The sequence below is a fragment of the Tachysurus fulvidraco genome, chromosome 1 (assembly GCF_022655615.1).
Source record: "Tachysurus fulvidraco isolate hzauxx_2018 chromosome 1, HZAU_PFXX_2.0, whole genome shotgun sequence".
Lineage (NCBI taxonomy): Eukaryota > Metazoa > Chordata > Actinopteri > Siluriformes > Bagridae > Tachysurus > Tachysurus fulvidraco.
The window spans coordinates 52175975-52190672 of NC_062518.1; the positions used below are offsets into that span (position 1 = coordinate 52175975).

At 41.2% G+C, this 14698-nt stretch overlaps 1 protein-coding gene across 1 annotated transcript; it reads right to left on the reverse strand.

Annotated features, from left to right (window-relative positions):
- Window positions 1-2500: 2500 nt before the first annotated feature.
- LOC113648626 (E3 ubiquitin/ISG15 ligase TRIM25-like) lies at window positions 2501-14698 on the reverse strand. The gene is made up of 6 exons (XM_027155888.2): window positions 14065-14698; window positions 13499-13594; window positions 12437-12670; window positions 12112-12271; window positions 4668-4727; window positions 2501-4554 (listed from the first exon to the last, which is right to left on the reverse strand). The coding sequence occupies exons 1-6, from the start codon at window positions 14653-14655 to the stop codon at window positions 4022-4024; spliced, it is 1674 nt and encodes a 557-aa protein (XP_027011689.1). The 5' UTR covers window positions 14656-14698; the 3' UTR covers window positions 2501-4021.

Below are 14698 nucleotides of genomic sequence, written 5' to 3' on the forward strand. Positions count from 1 at the left end.
GATTTGGCGGATGTGTTCCCACTTTGCTGCATCTCCTTGATCCACATAAAACTTGTACAGGGTTGAAAAATTGAATATCGGCCACTTTCCAGCACATTGGTCTTGAATGTGTTGACCGTTGGTTTATGTGCATTACCTAGGCACACTTCTCCTATTACTACCCAGCCCAGGTCCAGTCGTTGGGCAAAAGGGGCGTTGTTTGGTCCGTTGACCTGCTGCCTGACCTTGTGAGCCCTTATCACGTCTCTCCCTAATAGCAAAAGTATTTCTGCTTTCGGTTCTAGTTCTGGAATGTGCTTGGCTATGTGACAGAGATGAGGCTGGGAAAGAACTGCACTTGGCGTAGGAATCTCAGCACGATTGTTCGTGATCTCATGACACTCAATAAGTGGAGGAAGAGAGATGAGAACCTTTCCATCCAGGGACTCAACCTGGAATCCTTCAGCTTTCCTGCCAGATGTTTCGATTATGCCAGAGCAGGTTCTGAGATGATATGAGAATTGTTCACTCTCCACATTGAACTGCTCGAAGAATTCTGGTCTGGCTAATGAACGATTGCTCTGGTCGTCAAGAATTACGTAGGCTTTGATGGCTATGTCCTTGGAGCCCTTTGGGAACAGATTTACAAGGCAGATTTTTGAGCATGAGCGGCTCCACTGACCTGGACCACAAACTTCTGTACAGCTTATACTGACAACGGCTTGGTTAGAGTTATCATCTTCCTCCCCGCCATTCTCTTGTGACGGTGATGGAGTCTTGATTACTTGTGGTGATGGGCCAGGGTGCATGGCCGCATCGTGATTGGTACTACCGCATTCAGAGCACTTTACGCAAGACTTACATTCCTTGGCGAGGTGAGAAACTGAAGAACAGCATTTGAAACATATTCTTTGCTCTTTGAGAAAGGCCTTTCTTTCGTCTAAGGGTTTGTTTCTGAATGTCCTGCATTTTTTCAAGGGGTGTGGTTTGTTGTGTAATGGACAGATTTTGTTAGGGTCGTCACTGGCTGCACGCACATCTGTTTTGTGAACTGTGATGGCTTTGTTAGTTTGGAAACTCTTCACAATGGTTCTGTCTGGTTTCGCAGTTGTTGTAGCGCTGCTTTGATGCATAAAGCTAGGGTCGTTTCGCTTCCTTGCTTCAAAGCACACAAAGTTGCAGAAATACCCAAAGGGGGGAAAGCGCCCATAATTTCGTTCTTTGTAGCATGACCCGGAAGTCACCCACTTGTCTTGCAGCCCATATGGGAGCTTATCTATAATTGGCGCAATTCCACGTGAAGTGTCAAGGTATGACAGACCTGTGAGATAACCATCCTCTTTAGCACCTTGGATTTCCATAAGCAAATCCGCTAGTTCACGTAATTTGATGTGGTCCTTAACTGAAATCCTAGGAAAACTGTCCAATCTCTGAAACAATGACCTTTCGATGATTTCTGGTGCAGCATAGCACTCGTGTAGTCTCTCCCATGCTTTGTGTAAAGCAAGACCGGGGTTACTGACGTGCACTGAGCGGATCCGCTTCACCATTTCGCTAGATTCTTTTCCTAGCCATTTAGTCATGAGGTCCAGTTCCTGGGTTGCTGTGAGGTGAACTTCACGAGCTGCACTGGCGAATGATGAATACCATGACCGATAGTTTTCAGGCTTATCATCAAATAGGTAAAGTCCTGAACTAACAAGGTCTCGTCTGGCTAAATACTGTGCCAGAGACTCTACCTGATGTGGCGTGCTAGATGGAGGGATATATTGAGGGACATAAGGCTTAACAGGTACATTCATGATGGGGCTGGTCCTCCCAACTTCAGACTTAATCACACCTTCGGACAGGTTAGATAGGTTTGTTGCAGGTAAGTGTATACTGTCAGCTTTTTGAGACTTTGGCTTATGTTTGATAGATTGAGCATGTGAGGTATCTTTCGCAGCTAAACTCAATGTTACAAAGCTGTTATTTGAGCCAGCTTGAAATGGAGGGGTGATGGACAAAGGTAATAGAAGTGGAGGTGAAGAATGATCCTGAAGGCTATTTTGAGAATTTACATATTCACTGGTGCGTTCAATTTTAGCTTCCTCTGCTACAGATCCAACCCTTTCTACTGCATGCTCTGCCAATTCAGCATCCTCTAACACTTGTGCCTCTACTTCGGCTGCATCGGCTTCTCGTTGCAGTGTTAACATTTCCAACTCAGTGTCTAATCTTACTGTTTCCATCTGACTTTGAGCTTCCCTTGTGGCTTTTTCCATTTTAAGTTTAGCCTCCTGGCTAGCATATGACGCTCTCACCTTGGCGGCCTCAGCTCTGGCCCGTGCATGGGCTGCGCTCGCTGATGACGAAGATGACTTGCCACTTCTTGCGCTGCAGACAGACATCTTGCTGCTTGTATCCATCTTAACCACTTTAGCATCAAATTATGCCTTTTCACTGTAGTGTTCTCGTGCAGTGTGTTGGAACGCTGACTAAACACAGAGTTAAATCGTAGCCAATGAAGACAGAGTCGTAGTAAGATTTACCCTTTACTGTCACTCTCTCATTTACATTGTACGGTGAAAACTGCAATAAGACAAAACAACAATATTCAGAGTCTTGGCTAACATTGCATTATAAATTAACAAAGACAAACTGCTATTTGCTATTAGCATCGCTAAAGCTTAAACAGGGTGGTTACAACCATTTTTAACGGCACATAAAACATCGCCTTTTAGAACAAATAATCTCTAATATATGATCTTTAACGTGTGTGATATCGTATTAATGAACTTACGGCATTGCCTCTATGATGTTTTTAGTGGATGCGCTGGATACTATAAAGAGCACGCCATGCCGGTTTCACTGCAAGATTGAGCACTGAGCGCTAACCGGAAGTGGCGAAACCGGAAGTGACATCGCATAAAACGAACCATATATTTTTACAAATTAAGTAGATAAAGTAATTATAAACTTTACATTTTTATAGAGGAATATTTATCAAAAATATTTAAAGCACACATATAAATATTAAAGTCCTTACAGGACAACACACAAATAAACAAACTTTTAACATTACACAAACAAAAATACACAAATAGCTCCTACATTTGTACTTTGTCTGCTAAATTGATCTTGATGTCATTTACAAGACTGATGCTAATACTGTGTGATTTTCTGCAGTCTTGGTCCTGCTTACTTCTTATTTCTGTTAGATGAAAATTTGGCTCTTTTTACTGTGATACAGAAACAATGTTTGTTTGTTCACCTTGTGGTCCGATTTTGTTGATTTAGTCCTCACAAATTTTTTATTTTTTTTTTCAGATCTGAGAGATTTCCTCACTACATCAAATGAGAGATGTTGATTGACAGTGAAGCCGGGTGAACCACTCAAAAGCAGTTACACGTATCTTAACACTTAACGTGTTTCAGGTCATTGTCATGTTGAAAGCTAAATTTGTTGTACACATTTCTTCAAATAACTTTGATTAGTTCCTACAATAATGATGTGTCTCATGTGTATCTCATGCAGCTGAAAAACTTCTCTAAACATGATACTGCCACCACCAGGTTTCACAGGAGCGTTGGATTTGTCCATCTGATGAGCATGCCTAGTTTGTTACAGACTGAATGCTTGTCATTTTGACCAAAGATCATTTTAGTTTCATTAGACCAGAGGGATTCAAACAGTTTGGCATGAAAGAATTGCAGAAGATGGATGTATGGTTTGCACTTTTGTCTCTGCTTTAAGTATCTGGATGGTTTCAAAAATCTTTTAAGAATTATGGAGGCTAATGTGACACCTACAAAGCTGCAGAGGGTCTGGGTCTCTTCCTCAGATTTGTGCCTTGAGACAGTCCAGACTCGAATCCTAAAACAATTCCTGAGCTTAGGCTATTGATATATATTTGTATGTATTTGTAGTTTGTTTATAGTTATTGAGAAAAAAATTTGTTAATGCTTATTTTAATTATAGATTTTTTTCACATTCTGCTTTGCATGAACCTTTTTAAAGCAGGCCCTTGACCAAAAACTGGTTAAGGAAAAATATTTTTTTTTACATTTCAGTTGGATCACATAACTTCACAACTGAGTTACAGCGAATGAGCCAGAATCCAGCGTATAGAGGCTGAGTGAATGTAGTGTGGACTCTGTGGAGGAGCCTCATGGTGTCAGAGACACTGTAGAGAGACAGAGTTCCTGCACTGTGATCCACATACACTCCTATTCTGGAGGATGATGGACCTCGGATCTCAGTCTTAATGTTGTTGTGCCAGAAAAAGACAGAGGGAGAAGAACACTCCAGACTCCAGGACTGACTATTGCGCCCAAACAAACTCTCATAACCCCGTCCTTTTCTGTTGATCTCTTTATAGGAGACTGATATTTCTATGTCATTGCTCCTCTCCACCTCCCAGTAACAGCGTCCACACACACTCTCTTTACACAACACCTGAATCCAGGAGTCAAATCTCTCTGGATGATCAGAGTATCGCTGACGTGTTCTATTGCGTGTCACCACTCTGTTCTTCTCAGATAGAACGAGTTGACGATTTGCTGTGTTGGGATTCAGAGTCAGATAACAGAAATCTAAAATAATAAAACGCTCACAGTTAGATGTTAATTTAACATTTTTTTCTCTTTTTGTCTCTAAAAGTATTTATTAAAGTGTGTCCATGTTTATATTTGTGTTTTATACCTACACTGCAAAAAATCTTCTCTGCTTTTTAGAACTGAGGGTAAGATCACCCGAACAGCTGCAGCTGTGGACATGTAAAAGATGTAAACAGTTAAGTATGAAATTATAAAATTAGATGCCACATAGGCTTTAGTGGTGTCAGTGGGTTAACTTTAGTGTCCTTCAAAGATGACAACAATATATGCAACTTTGTTAGGTGTGCACCTAATCATTCATACAATTAGTCAATCAGCCAATTGTGGTGGCATTGCAAAGCACAAAATCATGTAGATACAGGTCAAGACCTTCAGCAAATGAAAGAACCCCAAAGTTTGATCTATGTTAATGTACATGGTTAATGTCACATTAGCTTTAGTGTACATCATGTTGTTCTGTTAGTCATTGTCAAAGTTAAGTTACTAATGTAAATTATTATTTGGTAGTCTGTCTCCCCCTACTGGCTGTTCTGAGAATAATGTTTTATTTTGTTGTTATTGTCACGTGATTGAGCAGATGACTAAGAAGGAAATTATTGCCTTTCATGCTTGCTGTTCTTGTTATGCCAAAAACTAGATCTATATCAATCTGCATTCATCCTTGGTCTTTGGTAGCTTCATCGGTATGTTTTATTGTTATCGTTCATATTACGTTTCATTTGCTTGATAATTTATCTTCATATTGTTTATTCTTTTCAAGTTTTACCCTACCCTCATTAAAGTATAAAAAAGGACATTCCGTGTCTGTGAATTTGATGAGGAGGTTTAACTTGCTGTTGAAGTATACAGAGGATGTATACATATAGAGAACAGTACAGTAAAACATTTACATTTACAGCATTTGGCAGACGGCCCTTATCCAGAGCGACGTACATAAGTGCTTAAATCTCTAACATTGAATACATTAATGCTGGTTCACTAAGTTACATACTTAAGATACCATGAGTTTAAAAGATTTGTTCAAAGTTACAATGAAAACGTGTCAAAGGTTTTTTTTTTTTTTTTTTTTTTTTTTTTTTGCAAAAGATAAGGAAAGAAGTGCTAGTTGAGGTGTTTCCTGAATAAGTAGGTCTTCAACCACCACTTGAAAATGGCCAGTGACTCAGCTGTCCAGACATCTAGGGGAAGTTCATTCCACCACCTTGGTGCCAGAACAGAGAAGAGTCTTGTAGTATACTTCCCTCTTACCCTGAGAGATGGTGGAACCAGTCGAGCAGTGCTGGGATTGTGGGGTGCAGTGCGAGGAATGATGAGGGCTTTGAGGTAAGAGTGAGCTGGTCCATTATTGGCTTTGTAGGCCAGCATCAGTGTTTTGAATCTGATGCGTGCAGCTCCCAGAAGCCAGTGGAGGGATTGCAGCAGCGGGGTGGTATGCCAAAACTTTGGCAGGTTGATAACAAGCCGGGCAGCTGCATTTTAGATCATTTGCAGAGGACGGATTGCGTTCATAGGTAGACCTGCCAGCAGTGCATTGCAGTAATCCATGCTAGAAATGACAAGAGACTGAACAAGTACCTGAGCAGTCTGTGTGGACAAAAATGGTCGAATGTTGTAGAGAAGAAACCGACATGAGCGAGTCACATTAGCAACATGAGAGGAAAAGGACAGTTGATTGTCCATGGTTACCCGAAGGTTGAGAGCTGTGGCTGAAGGGGAGATCAGATCGTTGTGCAAGGATATAGCAAGATCATGACCTGGGGATGAATCACAGCAAAACAGCAGTTCAATTTTGCTAGGATTGAGCTTTAACTGATGAGCAGTCATCCATGATGAAATTTCTGCCAGACAGGCTGAGATCCGGTCAGAAGCTGTGGCATCTGAGGGTGGGAAAGAGAAGATAAGTTGTGTATCATCAGCATAGCAGTGGTAAGAGAACCCATGTGATGAAATAACTTCCCCAAGAGAGTGAGTATACAGGGAGAAAAGAAGAGGACCAAGTACTGAGCCCTGTGGGATGCCAGTGGAGAGTCTGCGTGGAGCAGATGTCACTCCCCTCCATGTTACCTGATATGAGCGTCCTTCCAGGTAGGAGGCAAACCATTCCCAAGCTGATCCGCAAATCCCAAGACTCTTGAGGGTGGATAAGAGAGTCTTACGACGGTTCTGTCGGACAGGACATCGCAGTTCAATCTGATTCTACTCAGCAACAAGCAAGTAATCTTCTGATCATCAAATGATGTCGAAGAAAAGCTTTTCACCATATAAGACAAGTCTCGTGTCTCCACACAACATTGAAGTCATTCTACAGCAAGTTCTGTGCTGTATTAGCACGGGCAGAAGCAGAGGCTGCAAAAGCATGTCTGTCATTTGCTGAGAAAGAGATGAAAATGAAAATAGAACAAGCTCATTTAGTGGCCTCTAGGGACAAGTTAAAACAAGAGAAAGAAACTGCTGCAGAACTAGCTAAGGCTGATGCACTCGAGGCTGCTGTTGATCATCACAGTGAAAGGTTAAGTGCTGTTTTGCAAGATCATAGTCCAGAAGACACAGCACAGCGTACTAAAGATTATGTCATGCAGCAAGTAAAGACAAATAGTCCATCTTCCACAATGCCTGGTTTAGAGCCTTTTTCTGATGACCAAATACGGCAGGTTCATGAACCGCAACTACTCAACACATCAGTACTACATTGAGAGGACAACGCCTCTTCAGGGTTTGCAGAGAGAATTGAATATGATTTGGGCCAGGCTGGAGGAATGTTATGGCTCACCTGAGGTGATAGCTCATGTGGGATGTGGTAGCTCAGTGGTTAAGGCATTCGACTACCGATTGGAAGGTCATTGATTCGAATCCCAGGTCCACCAAGTGCCCCTGAGCAAGGCCTTTAACCCTCAATTGCTCAGGTGTATAAACTGGATAAGAGTGTCTGCTAAATGCTGTAAATGTAAATGATAGAGAATTCTCTGTTCAGACACCTGGAGAGTTTCCCCAAATTAATAAACAAAGATTATACGAGACTAAGAAAGCTGAGTGATTTACTCATGGAGCTACAGTCAGCCAAGGTTGATGGAGACTTACCTGGACTTGCGGTTCTTGATACTGCTCGTGGCATAAATCCTGCAGTTGAAAAACTTCCTTTCGGACTTGGCTATCTCTAGGTTCCGACTATAAGCTGAAATACAATGTCCCATTTCCTCCCTTTGATGTATTTGTTGATTTTATTAGTCGACAAGCAAGGATCAGAAATGACCAGAGTTTCAGTTTTATGTCTCGTGTAGAGTCTCTTACTAAGCCTACTTCATGGAAACAGCTTAAACAGAGAGAGAGATTTCAGTCCACAAACCAGACGTGTCACCTACTGTCTCCTTCAACAAAGACAAACTCTTTAACAGTGACTGTGACTAGCTATGTCTCATACACAAAAAGGCACATCCTTTACGCAAATGCCGTGTCTTTCGGGAAAAACCTTTTGAAGAGCACAAAGCATTCCTGAAAGAAAATGGAATCTGCTTCAGATGTTACAGGTCTTCACTGCACATAGCAAAAAATTGCAAAGCCTATGTTAAATGTACAGTTTGTGGTAGTGAGAGACATGACACTGCCCTCCATCAAGAACCAATTCACATCTCTGATGACTCGAGCCCCCATCGAGAGCATGGCGGGGAGGGAGATCTTGTCCCATCATCTGGCATCTCATCACATTGCACTCAAGTCTGTGGTGGTGATCTAACTGACAGGTCATGCTCAAAAATCTGTCTTGCCAATGTTTATCCTAGCGGTAGCTGTGATAAAGCATTGACGCTTTAAGCAATAATTGATGATCAAAGTAACAGATCAATGGCTCATTCTGAGTTGTTTGATAAGTTCAGCATCCAAAGTCCTAGTTCACCGAATTCGCTAAAGACCTGTGCTGGCATTATGGAGACAACGAGAAGACGAGCTAGCGGCTTCCAAATTGAATCCATGGATGGACAGATTAGTCTTCCACTTCCAGATCTGATTGAATGAAATGAGATTCCTAATAACCGGTCAGAGATTCTTTCACCTTCTGCTGCTCTTCATCATACACACCTCAAATAAGTGGCACATGTCATCCCGGAACTTGACCAAGATGTTCACATCTTACTTCTCCTTGGAAGGGACATTCTCAGAGTGCATAAGGTTCGCAAAGTGATCAATGGCCCACGTGACTTGCCATTTGCACAAAGATTCGATCTGGGATGGGTCATTGTAGGCAATGTCTGCCTAGGAAACGTTCATAAGCCAGTCACAGTTAACACACTGTGCACCAATACGCTGGAGAATGGGCGGCCTTCACTCTTTGAATCATGCCCTAACCTCCTGCAGGTGAAAGACAGAAGTGCTTATTTGATTTCATAAAGAGTCAGTTGCCATAACTGCAGACATCCAACAAATGTTTTATTGTTTTCTTGTTAGAGAAGAAGACAGGAACTTTCTGAGATTTTCATGGTTCTGAGACAATGAACTCAGCAAAAACATTATAGAGTACCGTATGAAGGTACATGTCTTTGGAAATAATCCGTCGCCAGCCGTCGCCATCTGTGGTCTCAGAAAATCTGTCCACCTGAAAGGACAAGAGCAGGATTCTGAAGTGCAACAGTTCATAGAACGTGATTTCTATGTAGATGGTGGTTGCTCAAGCGGACACAAAACATTCTGGCCAGATCAAATGTGAGGCTGCACAAGATTGCCTCTAATAGGAGAGAGGTCATGGAAGCCTTTCCATTACCAGATTATGCAAATGATCTAAAAGATCTGGATCTTGACACAGATAATCTTCCCATACAAAGCAGTTTGGGCTTAAACTGGGACCTCAAAACAGACCATTTCATTTTTTCAAGTACTTCATGAAGCCCTTCACACGTCGAGTAGTCTTGACAACGATTAATAGAACATGAAAGAGGCATGGGATGCATGGTGCAATTCCCTGCAAGAGCTAAGACATCTTCAAATAGCTAGAACCTACTCAGAACGGTCACCCTCAGAAGCTGCATGCAGAGAGTTGCGCATGATTTCAGATGCTTCCACCCAAGTTGTTGCAGCAGTTGCTTATCTTAAGCTCTCTTACAGTATACTGACAAATGCAGTCAGATAAGCTTTGTGATGGGTAAGGCGAAACTTGCTCCAAATCCTGAACATACCATCCCAAGGTTGGAACTGTGTGCTGCAGTCTTGGCAGTGGAATCATCTCATCTCTCTGAAATTGACATTGATCTTGATGCTATTACTTTCATCCATACCTGCAGCATGCCTGGCAAACAGTCTATGGCTTTTCGGCCCCGCATTCCTTGCAGATTCTTCTAACCCTTCAGAGAAGGAAACATTTTCGAACTCATAAATCCTGCACTTGATGTGGATGTACGACCAGAAGTATCCAATATGAAGTACCACAAATGGGAGCAGGAAATTGGGAACACAACACTTCTCTAGGTTCTCTGATTGGCAATCACTTATCCGTTCAATTGGACGGCTCATTCACATTGCCAATGTTTTACATAAACCAGTAAATGATCAATCCTCATGCTGCAGAAGCTGGCATTATTGTTTAACAGCTTGCTCAGTAGAAAACCTCTCAAAGGCTAAGATTGTAATCCTTCGTGCCGTACAGGTAGAAACCTATGCAACATACATTTTATGCATCAAGAATAGAATCTTCCTAAAAGTAGTCCACTAATCTCATTGAATCCATTCATTGACAATCAGGGTCTTCTGAGAGTTGGAGGCCACATTTCAGCAGCAAAACTGAAGCAGAATGAAAAGAATCCTTTAATTGTTCCTGGCAAGCACCATGTTGGAACCTTATTGGTAAGGTATTACCACCAACAAACCCAGCATCAGGGACGCTTGCTCAAGAAGCTATCCGTGCTGCTGGTTTGTGGATCATTGTGGAGGCAAGAGACTTGTAAATAACATCCTTCATGGCCACCACCAGTCTCAGAAGATGGCTTCTCTTCCATCAGACAGGATATGTACAGATCCTCCGTTCACTAATGTAGGCCTAGATGCATTTGGCCCATGGTCCATCTATGCACGTCAGACAAAGGGAGGTCTTGCACAAGACAAATGATGGGCGGCGATCTTCACTTGTCTAAGTATCAGAGCAGTCCACATTGAAGTAATTGAGTTAACACCTCCAATTACATCAATGCCTTCAGGCGCTTTTTTGCTCTCAGAGTTCCAGTAAATCAAATTCATTGAGACCGTGGGACAAATTTTATTGGTGCCTGTAAGGAGCTTCGAATCCCATCAAAAAGTGATGAAAAGAGTGTTCAGAAATACTTGACAGTGAATGATGACAAGAATGATAGGGATGGCATGGAAGATACTAGACTCTATGTTCCTTCAGCTAGGGCACACCAAACTAACTCATGAAGTGCTCACTACTTTCATGGCAGAAGTAACCGCCATCATCAACAATAGACCCCTGGTGCCAGTGTCTACTGATCCCAGTGATCTGTTTCTCCTCACACCTTCCATTCTCCTCACACAGAAAATGGGCATCCCTGTGACTTTGGAACCAAAGATCTTTTCCAGCGTCAATGGCGACAAGTCCAACATCTAGCTAGCACATTCTAGGATAGATGGAAGAAAGAGTATCTGTGTTCACTACAGACACGTAGGAAGTGGCAATCTGAACTACCTAATGTTGATCCAGGTAGCATTGTGCTCCTCAAAGATAGCCAAGCTAAAAGAAATGAATGGCCAATGGAAATTATTACGAAGGTCTTTCCAAGCAAAGACTGGGAAGTTCGCAAAGTAGAAATAAAGGTTCCCAAACAAGATGGCACAAAGCTGTTCTTTAGACCAGTAACAGAGATCATCATGCTCCGTCCTTCTGAATCCAACTCAAAGTAATGCACCAACAAGCAGTAATTTAGTGGTGGCGTTTAATCATGTCAGGCGGGGAATGTTCTGTTACAGCCATTGTCAAAGTTAACAGTTACTAATATAAATTATTTGTTAGTTTGTCTCTCCCTACTGGCTGTTCTGAGGATAATGTTTTATTTTGTTGTTATTGTCACGTGATTGAGCAGATGACTAACAAGGAAATTATTGCCTTTCATGCTTGCTGTTCTTGTTATGCCAAAAACTAGAATCTATATCAATCTGCATTCATCCTTGGTCTTTGGTAGCTTCGTCAGTACGTTTAATTGTTATTGATCATATTACGTTCAATTGTATATGATTATTTTGAAGTATTTGTAATTTGTATTGTTTGAATGCATCTCCAATATAAATCATATGGAAATTGTGTATTTCATTTGCTTGATAATTTATCTTCATTTTGTTTATTCTACCCTTATTAAAGTATAAAAAAGGACATTCTGTGTCTGTGAAGTTGAGGAGGAGGAGTTTAACTTGCTGTTGAAGTATACAGAGGATGTATATAGAGAACAGTACACATACGTTATATTGTAAAGTTAGTCTGGCTACTGCTTAGTCTTATTTTATGAATGGCTCTTTTTACCAGCTGCAGAGCAAATCAATACATCCAGCAGGAAAATCTCTTACCTTGTGGTTGGATTTTGTTGAATTTCTCCTCATAGATTTCCTGGACTTGTATTTTCAGTCCTGAGAGAGATTTCATCACTTTATCAAATGAGACATGTTGATTGACAGTGAAGCTGGGTGAGTCGTCACATCCAGGAGAAACACATAGAGACGGGAAACTCTACAGAGAGGAAACACATCATAGAGAAGGAGAAAAGTGGACGAGAGGAACGAATGAATCTCAGACTGAATCAGAACAAAGACACACTTGTGATCTCAGACAGGAACATTTCTTGTTGTAATTAGCTTTTAGAAGGAAATTTGTACATGAGACAGTGAGTGTTACCTGGAGGAAGTGGATGTCATCGTGTGTGTGTGAAAGCTGTTCCAGCTCAGTGACTCTCCTCTTAAGTTCCGCAATCTCCTGCTCCAGTTGATTCAGGAGTCGTTCAGCTCGACTCACTTCAGCTTTCTCCTGAGCTCTGATCAGCTCCATCACCTCCGAGCGCTTTTTCTCCATGGAGCTGATCAGTTCAGTAAAGATCATCTCACTGTCATCTACTGCTGCCTGTGAACGCATCTTTTAAAATATGCAAACAACCAGAGCTCCATTAAATGATCAGACATTATTGGTTCCCTCACCAACAAAAATAATTGTCAGCAGTTCATCATTGTTTATTCCATATTTAATATAATTGAACTATAAATTAGCTCAATAGTACCCTTAATATAATGCTGTATCGCACAACCTTTAGAGGCAATCACTGCAAACAAGCAATTTCTCTAACACTTATTAATACACTGGAAGTTTGTCTCACACTTCCTGAGCAAACTTCTCCAGCTGTCTCAGGTTTGAAGGGTGCCTTCTCGAGACTTGCTTGTTTCACCTGTTTCCATAGATGGAGTGGAATTGATTCAATTGAATTTAAATCAGGGCGCACTTCAGAAAAGTCGATTTTTGGTTGGTTTTAATCCATTCTTGGGTGCTTTTGTCTGCATGTTGCAGGTCTTCATTTGGTTGAAGGACCCATGACCTACCAATGAGACACAGCTTTCTGACAGTGGGCAGAAGGTTTTGCTCCAGAAAGCAGGATATCTCCAAGCCTCCACCATGTTTCACAGTAGGTAGGGTATCTAATTTTATCTGCTATAAACAGAATGAAAAACCAATTTCAAGAAATTGGTTTGAAATATCACTTTAATCCAATTATTTATGGTCTTTTCCAGACCAAACAACAAATCAATCCAGGCCATATTAGAATGTATTTGGGCCATTGATCACTTTGCGAATTTTTTTTTTTTTTTTTTTTTTACAATCATTTATATATTTCTTGCTTTTGAGGAGAAATTAATCATTGATTCAATGAGCGGTAAGGGTGCCACCAAATTGTGTGTTTTCACTCCTCACCTTAATAATGTCCAATGTCTGTTTCAGCTCCTGCACCTTCTTCTGCTTGTCCTGGATCCTCTGCTGGGATTTCATATGCTCTTCTTTTACCTCATTCTGAAACCAAATAAAACGCATTTCATTATTTCAGCATGTCCGTGTTCTCTGTAGCTGTAAACTCTGGATGGCTTTACACCGGATACCCTTCCTGACTCAATCTTCCCATTTTATTGGGGCTTGGAACTGGATGCATTCATGAACTACACTTTTAATATAAGGTAAAATTCTGTTTTCAAATTTCCCATGTCACAAAAAGATAAATAAATATATAAACTGAAATTTAATTCATATAGGGGTGTCTATAGTAAGTGTACTGATTAGTTGATGAATATGGATGGAGTTATGTAATTCAACAACAACAAACAAATTTATGTAACATATCCTCACCAAAAACTCACTTCAAACATTTTCAATTAATATAATACAAACAAATAAAGTATTATTTTATTTCCAATAACTGATTAAAAAAAATTAAAAAGCAACAATGTAAAAAAATGCTTTAAAAAATAGAGGTTTCTGGTTCTCACCTGTTTTTCAGATCTTTCTGTTTTAGCTGAAACTGTATCATGGCCTTTGTGTTCTTCCATCGTACACAAGTAACAGATGAAGCTTTGGTCAGTACGACAGTAGATCTCCATCAGTTTGTCATGTTCAGAGCAGATCTTCTCTTGGAGCTCTGCACACGCTTCAACTAACTTGTGCTTCTTAAAGGCAGGAGACTGATAGTGAGGTTTAAGATGATCTTCACAATAGGAGGCCTGACAAACCAGACAGGAATTAACAGCTTTGTGTTTTCTCCCGGTGCAGAAATCACACTCCACATCTCCAGGTCCAGCGTAACAGTGAGCAGGAGAAGCAGCTTGGAGTCCAGTCTTCTTCAGTTTCTCCACCACTTCAGCAAGCATGTTGTTCCTGCATAGAACAGGCCTTGGAGTGAAAGTCTCTCTACACTGAGGACAGCTGTAGACTCCCTTTATGTCCTCCAGATCCCAGCAGCCATTAATACACACGTTACAGAAACTGTGACCACAGGGAATAGTCACTGGATCTTTCATAAGATCCAGACAAACTGGACAGCTGAACTGATCCTGATCTACAGAAATACTGGCTTTTGCCATTTTAGTGCACGAACGAGAGAGAGAGAGGAGGGGGGGGGGGGGT